At 36.5% G+C, this 25,957-nt stretch overlaps 1 protein-coding gene across 3 annotated transcripts in view; it reads left to right on the forward strand.

The window, feature by feature from the left end:
* Positions 1 to 21,017, forward strand: part of LOC139699085 (sodium/potassium-transporting ATPase subunit beta-2-like) — a 157,496-nt gene extending 136,479 nt beyond the window's left edge. For all 3 annotated transcript variants that reach the window (XM_071598085.1, XM_071598086.1, XM_071598087.1), the window contains 6 exons: positions 9,153 to 9,293; positions 10,372 to 10,491; positions 11,935 to 12,116; positions 15,416 to 15,526; positions 16,509 to 16,683; positions 19,457 to 21,017. In XM_071598085.1, coding sequence (XP_071454186.1) covers positions 9,153 to 9,293; positions 10,372 to 10,491; positions 11,935 to 12,116; positions 15,416 to 15,526; positions 16,509 to 16,683; positions 19,457 to 19,560 — 833 coding nt within the window. In that variant the 3' untranslated portion in view covers positions 19,561 to 21,017. The remainder of the gene's footprint in view (positions 1 to 9,152; positions 9,294 to 10,371; positions 10,492 to 11,934; positions 12,117 to 15,415; positions 15,527 to 16,508; positions 16,684 to 19,456) is intronic.
* The last annotated feature ends 4,940 nt before the right edge of the window (positions 21,018 to 25,957 follow it).

Raw genomic sequence — 25,957 nt, forward strand, 5'->3', positions numbered from 1 at the left:
AAGGGGATATTGGCCTGAAGATTGAAACGAGAAACAAGTATGATTCTTAGGATGTGGAAAGAAAATGAAAACGGAAAGCTGAAAATATTTGATTAAAAATAAATTTGATTCGATATTACCGGGGGTGAAAGGAAATTCAGTCTAAAATTTATTTACTTCTAGGCTTCGTTAAGGGGAGCAGAAAATGTTGCTTTCCCAAAATTCGTCCTCGAACTGAAACCAGTGGAATTGCGAACTTTTTTGAGATTAATATTTCAAAAAAATGATGATAATAATAAATTCAAATGACGTTTTATAACACAGCTTGATTTTTCGTAAGAATTAGCACATTCAATGCCGATTCGAGGTTTTCCGTGTGCTTTTCATAATATCATACGTGTGTGCAAGTATAATTCGTCTTCGATATCTTTTCCACGCATTCATTTTTAGTGCCAGCGACGGTAATGCAATATGAACGAAAATACGGCCGGCTTGTCATCTTTATTGCATGCATTTCTCGTCTTGTTTTTCTTCCAACGTGGGACAGATTTCCTCAGCTGCCGCGCGTGTGCATGTGTCATTCGGTCGGTCGAATAAGAAGTTAAAACACGCGCCTGGGGTTGTGTTGTGCAAGTGACTCGAGTTTGACAGATTTGCCGTCGACATCCAGATGGGCCGCGCGCGTGGGGGCCGTGCCAAATCCTCACGCATGCGCAGTGAGAAGGGACGGGGTCAACGGGTGGGACTCGTGGCACCGTTGAGGCGCTAAGTGATAGGCGTGGCGATGAATCGGAATTTCGATCCTCTTCTGTCGTCGAAGTGGTCGCTTCCTGGGAAACGGTACCGAGTCTCCTTTCCTCTTGCCATAAATCGCCGTTCGGAAAATGGTATTTTACATTTTTCATGCGTCCGATTCTGTAGGAGATTTATTTTACTGTCGCAGCGACGTGCGTCATTCGCGTCCACTGATGTCATAATCTTGGGAAAGTTTGGTATCGACTTCTGGAGCTCCCCCCATTGAAGGGAAACCACAATAAGTCCCAGGGGCGCCAACATTAACCCAAAGAACTTTCTGTCGGCGTGAAAAGTATGTGCCGCTGGACTTTGGCTATTTTATCCCTGGGATAAGGTGCACATTTATCTCATTCATTGTGTCATCTTATTTCTATTGCCATAATAACCATACTTACAATCTGCCACAAGTATTAATATGTGGAAAAAAGCATACAGAATCATTGTGCTAGGTTACGGAATTAGAATCAGTGATAGAAAAACCTAAGTTTTTATGGGTCTCCAGAAATAGGAAGGGTGAGATTTTCTGTTAATTTAAAGGTCCTCGAATTATTCCGTCACTCTTCACTTAAGGTTCTTGTCATGGCACCATATTGGTCACAAAGAGCTTAGGTCCAGAATTGCGGAGGTTGTAGCTTGCCACCAAAAGGAGACGGATTTAAATGTCGGGTGTATCGAAGACTTCGACGGAGATTTTACAATATTTGGACTCAACTTCTGAACTATTTGATTTTTCTCACATTTCAGTGAATATTCCCGATGTCGTCTATTTTTTAACCAATTTCTTTTTAGTATTTCCTGAGGCGGAAAAATTTAATATTTATACGAGTATCGCGTGTAACTTTGCGTATACATACTATGTGTGACCAACAGAATACATACTATGTGTCTTGTATACATATTATGGTCCGTCGGATGGGATGTTAAGCTGCGGACCCCTTGGCGCCTTTCATAAAGAGTAGGCTAATGCCGACGCCGGGTTTCTCTCCACCCTTTATCCTTTCCTATCCATCCCCTATGGGGCAAATGACCTCAGCAGTCAGCCGCCTCCTCTAAATACTACTACTACTACATACTATGTGTCTTTCTTTCAATTTCGACGAAAATTTTCTAATCAGCATTAATGATCGTGCCTGTATAGTTCACAGTCTTTTGTTTTGCGGGATAATCAGTTGTTCTTCCCAATCTACTGTTGATTATCGCCAACACTATTCTCTCTCAACTTCTCTCTTTTCACTTACATTTTTCAATCCATTATTTCCTTAAACTCCCTCAACACTCGTTTTCAGCAGAATGAATAAGAGTATATCTTGAAAAAATTATCTTGACGGAATATATAATGTAATATAGAGGTAATAAAATATAATATCGTTGGAATACATCTTGAAAGAAATAATCTTTGTTTCTAAGTCGCGAATCGAAAAAAGTATCCCTAAATTTCGTTCGAGTTCGATTTCGTTCCTGTTCACGATGTGATTACGATACATCAGCCAGACTTCTTCGATAGCCATTACAATAGTCATGACTTCATTACTAATATTGCTGAATAGTAAAAGGAGGTCAAATGGAAATGTACTTTCTCGTTTTGATGAACCAAATACCAAAGCCGTTCTGTTTGTGCCTCTGAAAAGTATTTAGTAGAAGAAAATCACGTAGGCCTCTCAGTGACATTCGAACTCAATAGCTCTCGCATTAAATAGAGGTTTTACGTGAGTGATCGAATTGGTTCTATTACTCTTTATCTCTTTGATTTTTGGTTCTGTGATGGGAAATTGCGATATCAGCCCCGAATAAGTGATTTCTCAGCATTTATTTTGGCATTTTTTTGCTCTATGCCAATGAGTACGACCTCAAGGAGTACGTGCATCTGTTTCCGGACCGAATAACCGAGTGGATTTTCTACTCATCCTAGCATCATTTACCCCCAGTGAACAAGCGGATTTTTGACCTGATTTTCTTTGATTTTCATTTCTTCTTGATTTGTCTTGAGGGCAGAACGATTTCGCACATTTTTGGGTCACTGCCGACGAATTTCTCCCTAGACGGACGAAATTCGCAAGCTAGCGTCCGAATTCTCCGTTGCAAGTATTCTAGGCGCAAGCGACGAATGCGACTTGTCATAAAAAATTCCCATCCATTGATTTTCATGAGTAAAGGGTGAAGGGAATAGCAGCCGGTGGAAATTTAGAGCCTTTCTCAGTATCACAGGGAAACGAAAACTAACAAACGCATTGACCTACTGTGAATTCTAGAGTTGTATGTTTTGGAAATATTAAATTAACAGTTCCGTGGAGGAGTGCAGATTGAAAATTTTTCAGTCATGGTTGCAAGTAAGGATGTAAAAATTGAGTGTGAAGGAGAAAAAAGACAAAACGAGCCCGAAAGGACCTACACTACATTTACGTGGATAAACATCTATGCGCTCCTGTCATCAGTTTTTCTTGAGTTGCCTCTTATACGACAAACAAGTCGATTAGTATTTTTTTGGAATAAACATCATGCTGAATGTAGAGATAGACAAATAAAGAAACGTAAATTGAGGAAGGAAAGTTGCAATTCGATTAAAACAGAAAAAAATTATTGATGGAGATTGAGAAGTCAAAGGCTGTTGAGACAATTGTCAAAGAAAGAACATCTGTACAAGCAGAAGAGGAGAGAGAATGAGAATATTTTTGATAACTTTTGGCGGCATGAAATATGGTAGTAATCAATGTAATTTGTAGATAGTATAAAAACGATTTGCATTGCTGGCATCTCAGGTGATTCTGTGGCCTCATATTATATAGGCACTTTAGACCACGAAAATAAGATAAATGAGGTAGACTCCGGTGCAGATAGACATAAATATTCGTTCTTTCCTTGGACAATCGGGAATCATAATATCGTAACAAAATCGAAGTCAAAGTTGTTCCAAGCGGGAACCAGATCAAACGCTGCGTAGACATCTAGTACATCCGTAGGTGCATGTGCTTGTGTATCTTATATATATATATATATATATATATATATATATATATATATATATATATATATATATATATATATATATACCTTTATGTATGCATGTATATTATATGTATACATATATGTATGTATATATATATGCATGCGCGCAAGTTAAATTAAGTTTTGCAAGAATATACATATACGTCGGTGTAGGTGTACATTAGCGTGTTTTTTCGTTATTATTGCATGTAGTTGCACTCTATTTTTACCCGTGATGTCATGACACCTCCGTCACACGCCCAAGATGCAGTTTGTGTGGAATAGAATGTCTAGGGTCTGTTCAGAACCCGCTTCTATTAGAATATTGTGAAGGTGTGCCGGGAAGATAAAAAGCTAAATGGTGCTACGGTGTCTCGCATATGATTAGTCCGCTGTCTTCCTGAATGGGAAAGGGAAATTTAAAAACCGCGATGTTCGCAATTGCGTAGGTCGAATAGGTGGGGATAGTATCTCTTTTACCTACCCAGAAAATCATTTGGAAATACAGTAGGTGAGCAAGAAATTATCGCAGAAACTTTAATAATATGCGGTGAAGGAAGAAGCAGAGACGGATGAATAAATATGTCTTCGCGTTGACTACCGAGAAAGTTTCCCCATCTCTTAAAAGGAGGAAAACTGTCTGTGTGGATTTCTTAGAACTGAGTTCAGTACGCCTTCTTTCCTGCTACACAAGATGCAAGACCGCGCGTCAGGCGGCGGATTGATGCTGGGGCCGGAGTGAAACCGGTTGGGTGACTTCCTATCGGTCCATTTTCCCCAAGGCGACCTTTTTCCTTGTGTAGTTAAAAAGGCGGTCTACAAGTACCAGGAAAAAAAATATTTTCGGGTTCTTTTCTCGGAAGAGATCGAAGAGACGCCAATTGTTTCCAAGACGGGGTGACATAACGACGAATGCTTCTCAGAAGGCCTTCTGCTGAAGGGTGGATTGTGAAAGTAAATTTGCGTTTCTTCGGAAATTTAATTACTTCGAAGGGAAGACGTGGATTGCCGCAGCAATCGAGGGGACCGGAGGGGTGTCGATTCGATGTTTCAGAGCTGAAAACCCTCGGTTATGTGACCCATAAGTCTAAAAGTTAAAAGAGTGTTTGTTGTTGAGGCCAGCTCACCGGGTGTTGTATTCCCTGGCGCTGTCATGGGGATTTCAACGCCAGTTAAGACCAGCAAGTTTGCACATTTTCTTAGTTGCGTCAGTCTCCTACTTCAACTTTGCCCTCATAGTCTATCCAAATGGTGCAAACTACTTGAAAATCTTACCGCAATACTTTGCCTCTTAGATAATTATATTTAAAATGTAAAGAATTAGTCAAAAGAAATTATTAATGGCTTGAAAATATGCTTGTGTGATTTGCAGTTGCTCCAGTTTTAGCATAGGATGTTGTCTTGGTACACGTTTACTTGTCACAGTATTCGACGAAAATCCGAATGATCGGCATTTTCGCGCCCGACGCAGTTGTTCTAAAATTTACACCCTTCGTTATTTTTCCTTATATACTTCGCATATAAAGTAAGCGGGACTGCGAAAACCTAATTGTTTTTCGCGCGGGAAAAATAAAGCACAACAACTTTATACATTTATTCCAAAAGATATAATTTAAAAAAAATTGGCTTGCCATGTAAGAGGTAACCAACAGACTGATGGAAGAATTCATAGATGTTCATTCTCGTAAAGTTAATATATGCCTTGCCAAGTCAATTCGGACTTCATTTGGCATATCCTCCTTCGAACTCATCATTTCAATCCTTCTCTGTAGCATATCTTGAAAAGTTGCAACGTACGTTCTGCATCCTAGTTGTGAATTTTATGTTTCCAAAACATGCCCCGTTATGATCCGCGATGCGTTTGTTATTTTTTGTCTCTGTGATTTTGGTAAAGGTTAATCATTCCGATATTCTGTGCATACCACGTCGAAATTAACGCATGAGGACATCAACTATTTAGGCGGAGATAAGGCACTGAATTTTAATACGTAAATATTTAATCGCAAACAAAAAGCAAGGTCAGTTTTCATAATTCCATACGAATTCAAATCCTGATTTTTCGGTATTGTCCATGTTTACTTCCCACGGTACACGAAGAAATCTTGCCCTTCTCAAGGTTATTTTATCACGTTTATGTTCAGAAATTGCCTCAGTGTCGTAATGATGCGATTCGTTTGTCTTGCCATATGACCCGATCATGAATATGTATTGCTATCTTTAATTTCATCGTCGAAGGAATTTTAAAATGATCTTCTCCTAGCTGTTGTCTCTCCTGGAATGCCTTTCTTATAACATCCCTGTCATTCAGTTTTGTGTATATTTATGTATGTTGGTTGCTCAACTTCGCTTCGTAATCTCAGGCCGCATAATTATTGTATCATTTTTAATCAGACCAATATTTTGTTTTGTGTTATATGAGCGACAAATTTTTCACTGTAAAAACGCAAGCTCAACCCTGTGATCTTCTTTACTCTCTCAAATAAAATATTTCCTCCTACGAAGAGTAGAAAACACGGAAACTGCCTACTTCGCAGCTGCCAAAATTTCATTCCTAACTATCTTCGCCGTCGGCGAAAATAGATCTGGCAAAAAAGTTTGAATCTTGCGAAAAATAAATCGGTTTCTGTTGCCGGAAGATACGTTTCATGTGCTTAAGCACATTTTTCAAAGATAAGGAATGTTGATTAATGATTGTAAATCAGGTCAAAAGCGTGGACATCAGTAGGAAATGTTGACATGGTTTGAAATTACTTTTTTCGTCTGGCAACAGTCATTCGGATGGAATTTTTCCTAAAGTGAGCGGGAAAATGCTTCCTGCTTACTCGAATCCTCCTTGGACAAAGTCACAGGCGGTGAAGATTTTGCAATTAACGTGATTCCGCAAAATAAATTCCGCGCGGAGGTGCGAACCTCAGCCTCTACCCCATTGTTACCTCATCTTCTGCTTATCGCTTCGTTTGTCCTTTCCTCTAAACGCCATGCTCTCCGACATGTACATCTCGTCGAGGATTTCCTCTTACACCACCGCTTCTGTTGGGTCTAAGAGGTCCCTTCTCATTATGCCCGTCTGAATGATATATCTCACGAGGATAATTGTCTCTTGAACGAACCCACTCCCATCCTTGTCCAATTTATCCTCTGCGCCCGCAGGAGTCTCTCTCGCTGGCTTCCGTGGGCATTGTTAACGGCTCGCGATCCACGGTTTTTTTTTAATTTCCCGCGTTCGCCAAACTCCTTTGAGAGAATGCGACACTCGTGGCAGATACGTACGTAATTTGCTGCCTCCATCGCGGGAAAATTGGCGCCAATATTATTCATTACGTAGGCGTGGTGTTACTTGCTTTGATTTTATCAATACAGGTCATTCAAAATTTTCGTTGTTATTAGAATGTTACTCACCATGTTACAAAACTATTTCGATAAAGTGATATCTATATCATTTTTTACGGGAAATATTCTGATACCTCCATCCACTATATCCCAGTCGGTTGGTCGAGATTTTCTTGCATCTTTAGTCTTGAGGCCTTTGAACTTGTTTTCCATCGCTCAATCTCTCAGGCTGTGCCAAGAATGTTGGTCCTGTGTCTGTTATGCCTCGTTTCCACCCCTATCCCTGGACTGTATCGCTCTTAAATCGTACCCTCTATGGAATTGTTTATTTTTGGCCATCCAAACAGTGGTGGTGTGGGAAATCATCAGCTCCTAGTTGTCCAGAAGTTGAAAGGAGAAAGAGTGTGGTTGGTGCAGTAGCTGATTCAGGGGATGCAGGCAAGGGAGTCATGACCCCTCCCCCCCTTGGGATGTCAGTAAAAAGTCTAATGAAATGCTTAACATTGCCAATCACCAAAATATTGAAAAATTGGATTTAAAATACTTAAACATATCAGTTCGTATAGCTTAAGTCTTCACATTCCCTACCACCCAAAAATCGTCCATGGATCCACTCCTGGGTTGTGGACTGGCTTTTTCAATTTTAAATATCACTTGCAATTATTTCAATTACGTTTGATAAAGTATTAGGGAGGCCCAGGTGGGAGAGCACTTATGCCTGAAATGGGTCAACATGACCCTGGTAATCTCACCCTACCTCATGTGCCTCCATTCTCGTGCCCCCGATGGGAGAGTATTAAAAAATGTGCCCTTATGACAATATTACAATATTTCTTGAATGAAATGATTGACAAATTAATGGACACATTACTTCTTATTTGATTAAGCAGATTCCCAATCTCACAACGTTAATTTTTATAATGGCTGCCAAAATGTCATAATGGTCGTAAGTAACTGCCAATTAATGGTATTTTTTGGATTTTCCCTAACTATTATTACATATTGTGCGGAGTTCTGCCAGCCTAAATTTCTTGCTTGCCTAGCATAATTTTCCTTCCTCAGTTTGTATTATTTTTTACCAGCCTTGACTCCATTCAAAAAGCCTATCCTCTTCTCTGCTTGGCCAACATTCTCTCTTCTATTATGACCTTCAACATCCAATTTCCTCTCCCTATGCTAATCTATGTTAATTCTCTTTCCCAAAGACCAGGTTTCAGGACATGAAAGTATTTACTGATCTTTTACTTAGTCTTTACAAAGCTTCCCTGTCATCAATTCCATAACACTTTCAAATGCTCATTTCACCATCACTATTCTTCTCCTGATTTCCCCAAATCTATGTTCATTTTCCTTTGAATGGTACCCAAAAGATATTCAGAGTTACATCTGCTCTTATTTATTCTTTTTACATAGCCTTCCATACTTTTTTCACCATGCTTGCATATGCTTTATGAGAATATAGGATATTTTCTATAAGTCCTATGAGTTGGATATTTCGTATATTCCTTGAAGTCTTCCTTCATTTACAGAGCAATATTTTACAGGAAAGCTAAACATGGAGACGTTTTTTAGCCTTTTCCAAAGGCAAGAGATTATTTTTTAATAATTGAAAATGTTCTCTAGTAAATGCTGTTTGTGACTTGTCTTAAAAACATTTTTTATAGTATCAGTAAAAAGGCAGTGATCAAATGGTCATGAAAGAAGAGTATGAGTGGTGGAGTTGAGTGGAATCGAACTTTCTTTAAATTCTACTTTATCCTCCATTGTATTTTCCATTTGTCATTTTTTTGGGAACAGAGTAAATCTGGATAACAGTGAAAAAAATTGATTCCTAACAAGTTGATTCATTTTTATCTATCTCATATATTTTTTAACAAGCTGATTTATTTTATCAGGTGATCATTATAAAAGTATCTTTTGTGTTAAGCAATTACTTTTGAACTAAGTCAGTTAATTTTGCCTTCAATTTGTGCGTCTTTATGTGATTGTTAGAGGAAAATTAAGCATGTTGGTCCATGTAGAACCTATTACGACCCTGATATATGATTTATTTTTCTTCTCTGCAGCAAAGATTGGTCTTTTCTACCTGATCTTCTACGGAGTGCTGGCTGGGATGTTCGCTGCCATGTTGATGGTCTTCTTCCAGACTCTTGACCCTCGAATTCCAAAATGGCAGTTAGATTCCTCAATAATTGGCACCAACCCAGGTGAGTGTCAAATTACTGACTAAATAATAATGGGAAACTTTAACTTCAAAAAATAACCAATATTTTCTCTTGTTCATAATTTTTCTTCAGTGTAAAATTTTCTTTTGGCCGTTGGATAGTTAATAATTAGATCCTCTTTTACCCAAATGCATTCTTGTATTCCCTCAGCTTCCCTAACAACAAAGTACTTCATTCCACTTGCTGTTTCCATAGCACACGTTTCATTTTATATTTCCATAATTTTCAAGTACCCGTGCATAATAAATTTTCATTGTAGCATAGAAAAATTATTTATAATTAATGCAATATGGAATTAAAGACATGGAGATAAGTAATAATGATTTGAGAGAAGTCTGTGACACATACTACCTTGGTACCTGAGCATTTCGGTTCCACAGAGTGGAAACATTATTTTCTCTTTACTTGATGTCATTATGATTGTTGATTTTTGATGATTGTATTTGATTCTCACAGTGCAATAATTAAGTTAGTAATGACATTATTTTGTAACAGCTGTCATTCCTCCACCCCTGTTCTATTATCGTAGGTACATAGCAATGATAATATACGCTGGTAATAGATACTATATGGAATCATGGGTGTTATTTCAAATACCCATCCCAAATTTATTCAGGCCATGTTAAGATATATGCTTTGTGATTTTCTGTTATCATGCTTCTTGAGTTCTTGATATCACATTACACCACTCTACAGTGCATTATAATATCACTCATTTCCGCCAAGTTTGAATAATTACCCCACTCCCAATGGCCGTATTCAGTACATGTTGACAAAGAGACGTGTACAAAGGTGATATTTATGCATAATTAAAAGATGTTCAAGTGACTTTACACAACTCAATCTATTCCTTGAGGTTGGGAAATATAAGGCATAACTTTTTCTGCGCGTCTATTTGAGAATAGGAAAGCAATAAATGAACTCAGCATGAGCACGCTGCAACTAAATGGAATTCACAGCCTGTCTTCTCCTCCCAGCTCTCTCAATATTGGAATCTCTTTGACTTTCCTGGTATGGCCATTAATGAAACTCATGCCTCACTATCATTCTCATTTTTTAGGTTTGGGATTCCGTCCGATGCCATCCGAAGCTAACGTGGACAGCAGTCTCATTTGGTACAAAGGCACAGAAAAGGAGAACTGGCAGCACTGGACAGACAAGCTGGACGAATTTCTTAATGGTAAATAAAATGTTTGGTTCATTTGTGTACTGCAAGGGTCCTTCTATTTTTTAATAGAGCACATAGAGTATTATTTCATTCATGCATTAATGTACTCTTATATTCTGATGTGTTCTTGCACTTATTATCAATAACAGAAACAGTTAGTTTACAAGTTAATAGTTGATATACAAGTCAATAATCTGGTGGCTGTATTTCAAACATACTTTTAAAAAATTATAAAAATATATATGATGAAAGTTTATTCACATTAATTAATGATTAGATTTTCGGAAACAATACAAAACTTAACCTTAATAATATTATTTATAAATGTCTTAGTAAATAATCCTTTAAGAGATCCCAGGGTTCTCCAAACCTCACCAGCTATAAGCACAAGTGATTCATCCTTCAAGCAGGGGGCTTCAACTCTATAATGCCATTTCTCACAGAATTATAATGTTGAGAGGAACATGCACTTCAAGAGCTGTCAGCACTAATGGTAACAAAGCACACTCTGAGCTACAGTTTACATCACAGAGATCAAAGTATAACTGAGTATTCTGTGATTGAAGCCATGCTCCCTTAATTTCTATCGACTCGCAAAATTTTGTGTGTTTGGAATGGAAACTTTCCTATTTCGGGTGACACATGGAGAGCACTTCAAAGTGCAGTATGCCATCCATAAGATAGGACGTAAAATTGTGTGACCCCTTGGCACCTTTCACTGAGAGTAGGCCAAAACCATGTTTCCTCTCCACCCGTCGCCTCTTATTCCCTGAAAAACCTACTCCAACTAAATTACCTTTGCGCATCTCAAATGTTGCAAATTACCTCAGGTGTTGGTCACCTCCCTTTATAAACACCGCTAAAATTATTTTATCAGCTGTGGAGATGAATAAGACAACCAAAAATGTGTGTAGAAGAAGAAAGCATTTGACAGCCAGCATTCAAGACAATGAAAAATAGCATAATTTAGTCAAGAAAGTTATTTGTTTCAAGTATACACATTTGGTATCAAAAGTTCAATCCCCTAAATTAAATAGAGAGGATTGTAAACGGGAGAGTTGGAAGTCAATTGGAATATTCAACCACTAACTTTAGAGTTGCAATAATATTATCAGAATAAGGTTTACATAAATCAATTATAGAAACTATAATGTTTGATGGGACAGAAAATATGTAAGTAACGAAGAATTCCAAGGACTGTTCTAGAATGGGAACAAGGAGGCAGAAGAACATGAGATGGCTTGATTAAGTGGAGTGAGAGATGGCTAAATTAAGAGGATATATTAGACTGAGATAGATGAAAGAAAATGATATTCTGGATAATAGAATTAAGGTTATAAGATTTAAGGGGAAAAAATTATTTTTCATGTGTAATGTGTAGTACAAAAGATTGTGTTTATACTTTTCATTTTCATTACATTGTTTTAATGTGAAAATGCTATTTCTGTTTCACAGTATATCGTACTCCTGGCCTAACTCCTGGTCGAGGACAGAATATATTCAACTGTGATTACAACCACCTGCCTGGGCCAGGCCAAGTTTGTGATGAAGATGTGAAGAACTGGAAACCTTGCACTTCAGAGAACTACTATGATTATCACAAGTCTACACCTTGCATCTTCCTCAAGCTGAACAAGGTAAAAATAACCTGAGGGACATAAGGAAATTTTAGTGAGATAGGTAACGTGAAGTGGCAATTTAGGTGGATCTTTAGCAATTTGTTGTGTTTGTACATGTGTTCTTGTGCAAAATATGGTCAAGATAGCAGAGAATAAAGTAGTCACAAAAGAAGATGAGGATTTGCAGTTAGCACTGCAAGGTATTCACCCTAAACTATCACACACATCCCGTTGCTTTGCAAAAATACATGATATTCCCATGCAAATGTGAAAAATAAGATTATTATCTTCGTAATGTAGATGAGTCTAAGTAAACATTTAGTGGAAAGGTGTATGAAAAGTTAATGTTCATTATGCATGTATTGATCTGCCTCTATAATGTTTAAGAATCAGTTTAAGTTATCTCATTAGATACATCTGTGTCTGTAGGAATGAATAGTTTAAGTGCACTCATGCAATGAAAATTTTCACTGTGCTTTGTCGGACATTGCATTGGTGAGTGAAAAATTGCATCTGGGAGAAAGTGGGAATGTGGAATGTTTTGACACTTTGACAATTCCATGTTCTCCTTAAAGGCAAGCCAGTACAGATTTTTACTATGCAACAAATAAGTCTTTAACTATCTACAGTAGATTTTTCAATTGGTATCAGTATGACAAATATGAATCTGTATATGCGATACTTTTTTTAAGTTCATCCATTGTTGGTCATTTGTATTTTCCTTGCTAAGTGAAAGGTTTAGCTTTCTGAGTAAAATACATTTTGCCATTCGCTTGATGATTGTTCTGTGTTCATGTTGGTCTATAAGTTAACCCTCATCCAATGGGTGAAAAACCGTAGAACTGTGCTTCCCATTTCTAAAAAAAATCTAATTAATCACATGGAATGAAACAGGAGAGTTTGCGTTTATAAGTGTATCAGTTTATATCACGACCATATTTTCCACATATTTTGGTTATCAATGATTTTCAATATCCATTCTTCATGATCTACATATACATCTACATAATACCCTGCAAGCCGCCACAAGGGTGTGTGGCAGGGGGTGTTAGGGCACCACCTGTAAAAAGGAACAATACCACATGCAAAAACAACAACATGAAAATCTACACCCATAGCAGCGCACACACTCATGCAAAAATCCCTTCATCCAACACTCATGCAAACACATATACCATCAAACAACTGCACCCCAGGATGCAGCACGAAAGCCATCCAACAACATGCAAGCCAGGACACAACAAGCAAGAATGCAAAACTCCACCACCACATGAACATGCACACAAAACACTCTAATCCCCCCCCTCCCCCACCCGAGGAGACAGTGAAAGGCAGGGCATGTGACCCAACGTTGCAGGTAGCAGGCATTTCCCCCTGCAGAGAGGGATGAGGGATTGAAGGGGGGACTTAAAAACAGATGAAAAGAACACTAATGAGGTCATTCAGAAAGAATGGGTTATGATAACAAAACACACGAGGTTAGTGAAAGAGGAGTATGCAATTGAGAAGAACTAATTATTCCCTAGACGCTGAGGGTGGCAAGTGAACTTTTTGCTATCTATAACCCTGCAGTTGCTATCCCGTATATACGATGCGTATGATTGGTCTATTAGCATGGATAATTGATAGTTTACTGTAATATTTAAGTAACACTTGAATTTTCATGAATCCGCCTGACTTTAATGAAATCTTAAGGGTAATGAAGAGATGAAAACAGTGCTTGCAAATGGAAACAAATTTTATTTCCATGCATAGCACAGCCATTTCTTGCTCACCTGTGCTCATCAACTTATATATGATAAAATAAAAATTAATCTCAGACTTCATATCTATATTTTAATGTACATTAACTCAGTCGAGATTTCAATGTTCTTTTTGTTGAAAAAGTATGTTATTTTCTTTAATATTTTTTAATTAAATTTATTACTTTTGACGTAATTTCTTGGGTCATTTAAAAGCAGCAAATAAATAATTGAAAGAATGGCATCATATTCTCCATAAGGGCTTTATAATTTGTTATGAGATAGGGACATTCATTAAATTATTGTGTTTTGATGATAAAACCATTAAATAAAAAGTGATCACATTTTTATTTGCAGAATTCACCGTGCAAAAATTTAATATTCTGTTATTTTTTCAGCTCAATGTTTTATGTAGATTTGGAACACGTTTAATTGATTTTGTCTCCAATATTGCATGAATTGCAGCCATTGCAATTTGAAACATGTTCAGTTCACCTCCACCCCTTTCTGATGTGGAAAAATTCTCTCAACCAATGTGTATGGTCACATTGGAGAATAGGAAAAAGTGATATGGTCTGGACAATATGGTCAACACACTTCAATATGATTTTCATGAGATAATTGAAATTTCCCAGAATCGACCACGAACAAACACATTTTATATGCAATTTTTCTCTTACCAAGGTTCAGGGGACACCAATTGAAAATTTTAAAGTTTCTGATAGTGATCTGGGCATTCGATGATTAAAGAGTAGTGACTGGAGCTCCAGGTCCACCTTCCTTTGAAAGTGATTGCTTCCCTTCTCAAAAATTTGAAATTACCTTCTAGCTATGTTATAGGGTAGAACAGACTCACCTTTTGCCTTTGGTAGTAGTAAATAGACCCTGGCATGCTATTTATTCTGGCAGAAGCAACATTTTAATGCAGCTGCTTGCTTATTTTGTCCTCCGTAGTGGACATAGGTGAAATGATCATATATCAATTTGCAACTGCTGCCACTGATGCAACAATGGAGTTAAATCAATGAAACTTTTCTCTAAATGGATAACACATTAAGCTAATAATATAAAATAAAATGAAAATTTTGCAAAATATATTATGGGAATAAAAATAAATGCATGATCACTCTTTATTTAACAGCCCTTATACGTGCAATTGGCAATCGAAAGTATCTATATTTGCAGGTACTTGTATTTCTCATTTTAATGACTTATTTTTTTAGTCATTCATATATTTATGCAGATAAGTATTTATTTAGACAATGCTAATTATTTTCTTAGCTTAATTCTTATATTGATGACTTATGAACTCCTCCTTGGAAGAATACATCTGTCATTGGTTTGTTATGGTATTAAAATTATAGATAATCAAACTGTCAATGAGCAATCTCCTTGCAAATAGTATGAGTAATCCTCTTAAATGTAATTCTTCAGTGAGGATGTGTTTTTTGTAAACAGGTTTTGCCTTGTATCATATAATGTATCTAAACCATTGAATAAACCTGTATTCTTTAGATTATATATTGGTGCCAAATAATTTAGCATCTCTCATTGTCATTTAAAAATAATTTTCAGATATATGGTTGGGTACCCGAGTACTACAATGATACTGAAAATCTCCCCAAAGAAATGCCTGAGGACCTCAAGGAGTATATTCATGATTTGAAGAAGACCAACCCAAAAAAAGTAAGTAATGAATGATAATCAAATGCATCTTGTGGACTTTACCTTAAGAAAACCTTTCTATTCATAATTACCGTGAATCTTGCATCCACTCTCCCCTACTATCATTATTACCACAAATATGGGTTTTTGGTAAAATAATCTCTTTTTCACATAATAGATAAATTTTTCTATAAAAATTCAGCCACTAATTAGTATGAACTATACATCATTATTAATTGCTGCATGTCATGCTTTATAATGTGTTCAATGGAAACTTTCTACTGTCATTGAAATACTGTTTTCCAATTTGTTTTTCCATCACGCTACTTTCTACGAGCTACGGTTAATTTTGATCACTAAACAATAAAAATTATATTTGGTATTAATTTTTGAATGGTTGAGTTGTATAACAGTTACACTTGCACAAAAATAACAAATGTCTTTATTACTAAATTAGTTGAGATACAAAGGGCATGGCATGTCATTGGTTATGTTTTCAGATGAGTTGAGTGTGGACTATGCCCATTCTAAGATTTTAAATTTTGTGTCATTTTTCTCTGCAAACACAAGTTTGAAAATGGCTCACTATATGGTTGGTGTTGCCATCCTTTAATAATGCCGACACTGGGTTTCTCTCCACCCTTCATCCTTTCCTGTCCATCCCCTATGGCACAAATGACCTCGGCTATCGGTCGCCTCCCCTAAATACTACTACTACTATCTTACATTGGATGGAAGTGTCGATGGAAACGGCATATTCCATTCCTTCTTCATTTTGTGTGCTATAAAGGTATCTCTCTGTTCTGAAATCAGTGGCTAATGTCATTTGTTAATTTTATATTGTGATGCTTTTTCTTGTGCACTAATATGACTGGCATCTGTTGGCATTTTTTTAAACTTCCTTGCCACTCATTTTATGCACTGGCACCTATTTTTCTCATCTTTGTTATGTTTGGCAATTTTTTTGGTAACCATAATGATTAATTCAATCATATTGTTTCAGCTTAACACTGTGTGGGTCAGTTGTGAAGGTGAAAATCCGGCAGATGTTGAAAATGCAGGGCAAATTGAATACTTACCAGCAGATAGGAGAGGATTCCCTGGTTACTTCTACCCATTCGAGAATTCTGAAGGTTACCTCAGTCCATTAGTGGCCATCCATTTTGAGCGACCAACATGTAAGTTTTCTTTGAGGAGACTCAGACGTGGATTTTTAGAACATGTATTTAAGATGCTGAAGAACATGTGTGTTTCCAAATGTTGACAGTACCAATTGACCTGTGGTCGATGTCCTTGGAAAAATATTTTATGAAAATTTTTCCCTCTTCTACCGATCTTCTACACCATTTAGCACTATGATTGATACTTAGAGTATGACTTTAATGATTTATGTATTAATCCAATAATTTCATGGTTTTGAAAAATTATTTTATTTTTCCGCTTTGGTTTTTGGCCATATGTATTTCAGAAAATTGCTCGAAAATTAAGACGTGGATCTGTCTCAATTTTTTATTTATCTTTGATTATTTGTAGTGCAATTTGTGGTCGGTCAACCAATTAATGGTTAACATGTGTGTTCAGTGAAACCAATGACCTAACCTTGTTTCAGGTTAGCACAGTTTTGTCTAGCACAAAATTCATTAATGGATTCCCAGCAAAAGCTTTTCAACATTGACTCGTTCTACATGAACAAATTTCCCAATGAAAATTTTTGGCATGAATATATATGCAATTATATTGTATTCATGTGGTACTCATTTTTGTGTAATCAAAATTGTATTCATTATTATATTAATTGTTAGGCTAAATTAGCATTGACATAACCCCCAGAGTTTCTATTGGCAAAAATCATTTGTGATATTTCCCATTAAAATCCAGCAATAGAGCAAGGGAAAGGTTAGGAGCCATAGAAAGATCCATGCAGCCAGCCCAGCATCTGTCACTCGGCAAGGTTATAACTAATCAATCAATTTTTTATTAGCATTAAAGAGAGCTGAACTTCAGGAATTTGGTGCTTTTTTCTGATTGTGATGCAATATATGGTCGATTTTTTTAATAGCATATTTAAATTTTACTATCTGCCATCAAAATTCTATTCACCGCTAAATTTTTTGCTGTTCCTAAAATATATAAAAATATTACAGCCAATGTAGTTTGCTGTTCCAACACATCTGTTGGATTGTGGCCCTTGAATCACAGTAGATAATAGTGAATTTTTACTGGTGAATGTTGTCAACCAATGAATATTGATGTGAGAGGGTTTGTTTGCATTCCTCATGATTTATTATTTCAACGGAAATGGATAATTTGGGATTTTCACTTGTAATTATAAAAATAGTACTTTTATTTTTTACTTATTGATTGTGAGACCACCATTTTGGTATTTCATAATCTATGAATGAAATGATTTTGGAGCCAGTCTGTTTTGATAACCCTGATCAACGATGCATTTATCACAATTATTTTGGTATTGAGAGGTCATCCATAATTCTCCCCAGTGTTTAAGGTTGGCCATTCTGTCAAAGATCCTGAGTACATGCCAACTACATCATAAATATAGATCTGAGATACTCAAAATCATATTTAGCCATCCCCGCTTGAAAATGTTCCATAAATTGTTCCGCCGTATCACTCTCAGCACTTGTGATTCAATTTGGTCGAAAATAGTATACCTCCAAAACTTCCATTGCCAGCAAATACTTGCTTAATAAAGTTCTCCAACAGCAAATATTTGGAAAAATTTTTGTTCTGTATTTTTTATTTCAATGCCATGCATTTCTACTCATATGTGATCATTAATCATTAATGCTCATATAACGCTTGGGCAGCCCCTTGCTATCTCTTTCAACTTCTAGTAACATACGAGGATGATTCGAAAATTTCTCAGCCTAATGATGAAATTGACAATTTGTGCTCTCAAAGAAGTTTTTTTTTTCAACATCATCACATTTACTGTGCCAGCGCCACTATCCCGTCTCTGTAGTGTTCTTCTGGAAATGCTGCAAAGTACTTGTCTACAACCGCAATCACTTCTTGAATGGATGAAAAATATTGACCAGAGAGGAAACTTTTTGAGTATTCATAAGAGGTAGAAGTCTGGGGGAGCCAAATCTGGGGAATAGATTAGATCTTTCCAGAACTTGGTAATGCAAATCATTTAATTCTACCATCGCCAAGACACTTTTGTTGGCAGGTTTTCCTGGGTTTGTGTGGTTGACGTGGTGGAAAAAGATTTTTCTCCTCTACAAGCGGTATCCACTTTCACTTTTGAATTTTTGGGTCTAGTTTCATTGGAAGATTAAAATTTCTCGGAGTTATACCCTATCTAGAAATTGAATTAACCTTATAAAATAAACTAATGATTAAAACTAAAGAATATTAAATTTTGCCAACTAACAAAGGGAAATGACCTACATATATTATGCTAAGAATACACCAAAGATAAACTATCTAAAAATCTAAATTAACCTTAAGAAGAAAAATCTAAAAACAAAACTAGCTGACTAAAACGTAAAACTAAAGGCAAAAATTGAGAAAGCAGTAAGGTTGGCAATGAGCGCAAGTGGTCGCGGTGAGGTCTCGTGAGAGAATGAAACTTTCTGCCCTCTTGGTATGTACCCTTCTTGGAAAGGGTAAGCTCGTAGCCCAAAACTCGTCTCTGCACATGGGCCACCAGCTTTCAATCGAGCTATACCAAATATTCCATGGAAACTGAAGATGGCTGAGGGAAAAGAAACTAGGCCTTCTTATTAACCTGTTTGGGCATGAATTTCACCAGCCATATCAGGGATCAGTATTAGGTAGCTCTATCCTCACCTGACAGTCATGAGCTTTCAGGTTGACTGCTGTGATTAGTTTATTAGAAAAAGGTAACAAATGTATTTTCTACCCTTTCATGCAGCTTTTAAACAGTGTATCATATTAATGTATTATTATCTCTTTCACTTTCAGCCGGAGTTCTGCTCAACATTGAATGCAAGGCCTGGGCGAAAAATATAATTCACGATAGGACGGATAGGATTGGATCAGTACATTTTGAACTTATGATTGATTAAAAGAAAAAAAAAGAAAAAAAGATGCATGTGATGAAGTTGAATATGACATGCAATCGGCAGACTTTATGAGAGTTAATGATTGAGAAGTATTATTGTCTTTTTTTTTTTTTTTTACTTTCCTACTCCTTCATCAAGCAAAGCCTTCTGTGCTTTACATTCCTCTGCTTTTTAGACTTTCACGAGGGAGAATGTGTCTCCGGCAGTGCAGGATATTGCATTTTGAGAGAAGAATAAATCATATCAATGGATTTTATGATACATGATGCTCCCATTTTTTTTTTGGAGCGAACGTTATCTATATGAAAAAATATAATATCTGTATATGAAAGAAAGAAAAGGGGCTGTCGCTTGGTCACGTATCGCATGGTCTTTGTAAGATATTTTTCATCATCCTGTGTGAAGTCAATCTGTAACAAAAGCGTGGGTAATGTGAAATGAAAGCCCCTTAGTGCTCGCTCGCTTGAGGATGACCATCGTAAGTTGTTTCAACAGAGGTGACCAAGGACACAAGGATTTGGACTCCATCGTTGGCTGAATGACATCAAGAAGGAAAAATGAAGAATAAAATTGATACATTCTGGGAAATGTGGCACATCCGTTGCTGTGAAAAAAAGAGTAGATACGGACCCGGGGAACATCTTGAATTTATGGTTTCCAATGCCATTTTTGGCACGTAGGTCTAAATCAGTTGCTCTGAAAATTGTTTGAAGGTGATAACAAAGAGTGAATACCCCTAAGTAGGATAAATGACATATGTAATGATAAATTATTGGTGTGCGAGTATCCTCTTTATTCTCTCTAAGCTCAGCTGAGGCCAGAAATGAAAGATTTTCTCTTGGGTTAGGCATGGCAACATTTTTGCATCATCTCATCTATTGAATCTTTCATGGCAACTACTGTAGTGACCGCTAAGTAGGTATATATAATATATATTATATTTTTTTTTTGTTTTATTGAATATAAATTGTTGGTTAAAGTAATTGTAAATAACTTCAAATTTAAGTTTATTTTTAAACAGACGTTGAATATTTTTTATTTTAATAAGACTCAAGTTGTAAATTGCCAATGCAGAGATTTAAGATGTGTTTTAATGTGAAGTTCACAGTTAGGAGTATGTTTTTAGGATAGTTTTCGAATAAAGAATGGCCAAAGAGAGGCCCGTTCAAATTGTGTTCAATGATTGCTATCATAGAGTATTTTTAAAAGTGTTATTTACCATTTTTGTGATTTTTAAAGTTGTTATGTGCATGGAAAAATTGAGGAATAGTGAAACAAGTAGATGTACATGTTCAAAATGATGAAAATTTTTCTTCACATGGAAAAGGAACATATTTTTGAATACTCATAGTTTAAAATTATTGGTATGTCATTATCCGTACAATAAAAAAGTGCATTTCATGTATAATGTGTGATATCACTGTTAATCACCAGTAAAACCAGTAAAAAATTGGCCATTATATCTTTTTTCTCTTGCAATACACATATATATATATATATAATATATATATATATATATATATATATATATATATATATATATATATATATATATATATATATATATATATATATATACATATACATACATATATACGTACATATATACATATATATACATATATATATGTATATATATATGTATATATATATGTATATATATATGTATATATATGTATATATATATATATGTATATATATGCATATGTATATATATATATATATGCATATATATATGTATATATATATATATATATAAATATATATATATATATATATATATAATATATTATATATATGTAATCTAAACTCCTGAACCTATTCAGGAAAGTTTACTTCTGCTTGTTTAAACTCACCATAATTACCTTTATTATTCATGATTTGTATATGATTTTTGATTATTAATATTGGTATGCTACTTTTGAGGTAGGTTTTGGATGGACACAATCCTAACAACTGTACAATGATACATTTACTTGCCTCTCTTAAGAAAAAAACATGACATTGGACACTTACAGTAAGTCCTTCGTCATCTCCACATGCGAGGGTAATCCCTGAAGCACCCGACCTGACAAAGAGAACACAAAAAGTTTGGGAAAAAATTTATTTATTTTTCAACATAATCCCCTTTCAGCTCTATGCAATTTTCGCAGCGATATTCAATAAGTTCGATACCATATTTATAATAAGAACTGTCTTGCTCCTCTAAATAGACATTAACTGCGGACATCACTTCTTCACGGTTGGAAAATCTTTGACCACCGAGCCATTTTTTCAAGTTTGAACGCAGTAAATAATCTGAGAGGGCTAAATCTGGCAAGTAGGGTGCATGAGGTAGCAATTCAAACTTCAATTCATGACTTTTGGTCATTGCAATATCGGATTTGTGAGCAGGTGCATCATCTTGATGGAACGGCAATTTCTTCTTAGCCAAATGTGGCCAATGTTGCTTGATTTCTTGGCTCAAATGTTGCAATAAGCTCAAATAATACTTGCTGTTGATAGTTTTTCCTTTTTCAAGATAGTCAATGAAAATTATCCCATGTGCATCCCAAAAAACCGACACCATAACCTCGTCTGCAGGTGAAATGGTCTTCCCCTTCTTTGGAGGCGGTTCTCCCTTTTTAATCCATTGTTTTCATCATTCTTTTGTCTTGGGTGTGAAGTAATGGACCCATGTTCCATCCATGCTTATGAAATGGCACTAAAATTCTGCTTTGTTGCTTTGAAACCTTGCTAAACACTTAATTGAAACATCTTCACAACATTGGTTTTGCTTGAGTGTGAGCAATCTTGCACACAACTTTCTCCTGTCCAAATTTTCAGTTAACGTGCGATGTACCACACTTTTTGAAATGCCTAGTATGTCTGCTAGCTGGTGCACTTTCAGTTGAAGATCATCCAGTATCACTTTGTGGATTTTCTTCACTGTTTCTGGAGTCGCCACCTCATTTGGTCGACCAATGTGATGCTTGTCTTGACAGCTCATTTGGCCTCGTTTAAAATTTGCTACCCAATATTTTACTGTTGTAAACAAAGGAGCAGACTCACCCAGAGTGGAATCCAGTTCAGCTTTTATATTGGTTGGGCTGAGGCCTTTCAAATGAAAGTGTTGTATCTCATAATGATGACCAATTATCTCCATTTTCACAAATTCACTGAAAATGTTCACTATTGATGGCTACCAAACAAATACTAAACAACGTAGCATCTTCAAACTTGAAACATATGCTTTATAGATTGCACAATTTCTAATACAGTGATATTTTTCAAACAACTACCGCCATCTGTAGGTCAGGCCAGGTACTTCTGGGCCTTCCCATGTACATCCCTTTTCCCTTCATTATGTCCAACATCCCTCTCCTATTCCTGCCCCTTCCTCATTTGCCAAATGGTCTCCCTTCTTATCACAATCTTCAACATCCCACTGCCAATCGATATGAAAAATGTTCTGCATTCACCTTTCCTGTCTCATTTTGATGGGGATCAAGATGGGGTGGCTATCATACTCGCTTCCCACCCAGAGGGCCCAGGTTCAAATCCCGGTGGTGATGAATATTTTTCAGTGGTATCTCGATCCCTACTTGAGGTACTTTGTGGAGAGGGCACTTTGAGTGAGTACGCCGTCCGTCGGATGGGACGTTAAGCTGCGGACCCCTTGGTGCCTTTCATTAATAGTAGGCTAATGCCGACGCCGGGTTTCTCTCCCCCCTTCATCCTTTCCTTTCCATCCCTAATGGCGCAAATAACCTCAGCTTTCGGTCACCCAACCCCAAAATACTACTTCTACTCATTTTGATTTCTCCCAAAAACAGTTGCTTGCTAGCAAAATTGATAAATGTCTTGCAGTTAATAGAAATGAATTGGTGAATAGATGACTTATTAGATATCTATTATACTGAAATCGTACAAATAAAGGTATCAAAATGAGAATTAGGAATGGGATTGATGTAAAGAGTAGCAAAATTTTTTCACTTGACTGACGGAAGTCCATTGCCACCTCGTGAATGGGGCAAGTAGTACACTGGCTATCACTGAAATTATTTAATCTGCTAAGTAGTATCAATTAGGATCATCCCTGTTTACTTCCATCTTGATGTTTACACTTCAATTGAAACTGTTTATTTGCAGGGAAGGTTTGAAACGGATAGAAACTACAATATTGCAGTGGGTGAGTTAATTCCCATTAAAGAGAACTGTGCAGATAAGGCCATCAGGTCAGCACAGGAAAATGAAAGTAGAAGATTTAGACATTGTGGAAAAAACCATGAATGCATTTAAAAAAAGATAGAAACACCATTTTCTGTATGCCATGACAAACTAAGATTTGAAGATGTAGAGTAATACGGAAATTACACTGAATTTTGAAGAATGGATGAATCTTTTGTCAGAGAGCTTTTGGACATAAGTTTCCTCGTAAGATCAGCAGGCAAAACACTGTGATGAGGAAATTTTTTCCTGCTGGGAAGAGGTGTTGATAAAGTTAAAGTCTTTTGTGACATGTGATTTGTTTTAATAGTTGGACATGGCTTAAAATGTTCTTCCCACCTGGGAGGTATCAACAGTGCTTAGTTAAATCGATTACCCCATGTGTAAGGGGCTCATATTCATAGATCATCTATCTGAAATTTGTTCATGCTAGCTCTATTTTTTATTTGATAACCAAACCCAAAACGGCCAAGACTATTTGGATTGGATTGAATTTTTAGCAAGAAATCATGACGAGGTCAATCACAAATACTCAAAGGGTTCTATGTAGAGGATAATCCATTACCAAGAATTGGAACCGTCGAACTCTGCATTTGCAGGTGAGCATCCTGCACCAACCAAGACCTTCCAACTTAAGGGTTTAACTATTATGTATGAGGGTAATCCTAGACTTTCCAATTTTTCTGATATATATATTATTTCAAGCTTCCTTGACGGCACTTAGGGTTTTATGGTGGTGCCCTTTGATGGAGGATTTCACTTTTGGGAATAGGAAATAAGTTTGCTTGGTGCCCAGTCAGGACTGTAAGGGGGTTAGGGAATCACCCTAATGCCATTGCAGAAGGTCTTTATAAGCAAGACTCGGCTCTTGGTTGTCCAACAAGATCTTCAGAATGAGTATAGCGCAGATCTTTCTTTCGCCAAATTTTCAGTGATAATGGTGTGCACTGTCATCTTATCAATGCCAATTAAATTTGCGATCATGTGCACACTTAATGGTCTGAATACGGCCCTTTAAGCACACATCATAAAAGAAATTGTTACCGATACTTTTTATACAAACCTTGTAATGTGGGTGGGTGATGATGTCCCATTCAAAGTGTTGCTGGAGAGGGATGGTTTGATGGGTGACGTGGTAGTGATCATTGTCGTGGTTTCCCCCTCGCTCAAAGTTCCTCTATTTCCATTCTGAATCGTCCATCAGAGTTGTTTAAGTGTTTGACAATACCTGTCAGCATTTATTGAAGTCCCAGGATCTATGACGTCAGCCAGCGATACCCCATTTTTTGATCCCAAAACTAAGAGTTTGCCATGATTTTGTTGGCAATGGATTTTCATGGCCTAGGCAAAGAGGAATGCGTGTACCCATATGATTGCTGTTTGGTCTGAGGAGTGAAATGAAACATCCAGGTTTCATCACCAATAATAAAGCGATGGAAAGTAAAAAATTTGGACATGGGGAAAGAAGAGGTGCAATGCTTTCTCAATGACATGGCAGTGAACTGGTATGCATGGGCATATAAAAACAATCCCAGCACCTACAAAAATTCATCTACCAAAATGAAAATTGTGTAGAAAAAGAAGAGGAATGTTCAAGCTTTAAAATGATGTATCAATTATTGAAAATAAACATTGCCCTCCATTTATAAAATAGTTAAGAGACCTTCTGGGATTTTCCTCATATTTTCCCTATCCATGCCCATGAATGAGTTGAGTATTTTTTTTGGTGGAAAATGTTTTTGAAAAAGGTTAATATGTTAATCAAGCAGCTGTGCAATATACCAACTTATGTGGATAGAATGGATGGTAGTACAAAATACAATATGGGATGCCTATGCTGCTGTATTGTCTTACTGCCACTCCTTGGGCATTCTAGAGTTGTTTTCACATAACCTCAGGATTGTTCTCAATGTAAATTTTCCTAGGACTCTCAGTAGGGATTTGCATGTCCATCAAATTTGTGATTGATCAGAAAAACAAGTTTTACTGCTAGAGTCTGTGGTGATTTTGACTCTTGAGGTTTTCTTGCAAAATGTTGGAGAGTGGGCACAAGTTTTGTATTTCATTAGGATCCTTTTATATATTTCTCATCAAGCTTTAAACAATTAGGGACATCATCCGCCATCCTCAGTTACCATGCCCTCCATTTCAGGAAAATATTCAGTTGCCCATTTAATTATACGTCAAAGCT

Source organism: Hetaerina americana, unplaced genomic scaffold (genome assembly GCF_022747635.1).
Source record: "Hetaerina americana unplaced genomic scaffold, ioHetAmer1.1.p SCAF_9, whole genome shotgun sequence".
Lineage (NCBI taxonomy): Eukaryota > Metazoa > Arthropoda > Insecta > Odonata > Calopterygidae > Hetaerina > Hetaerina americana.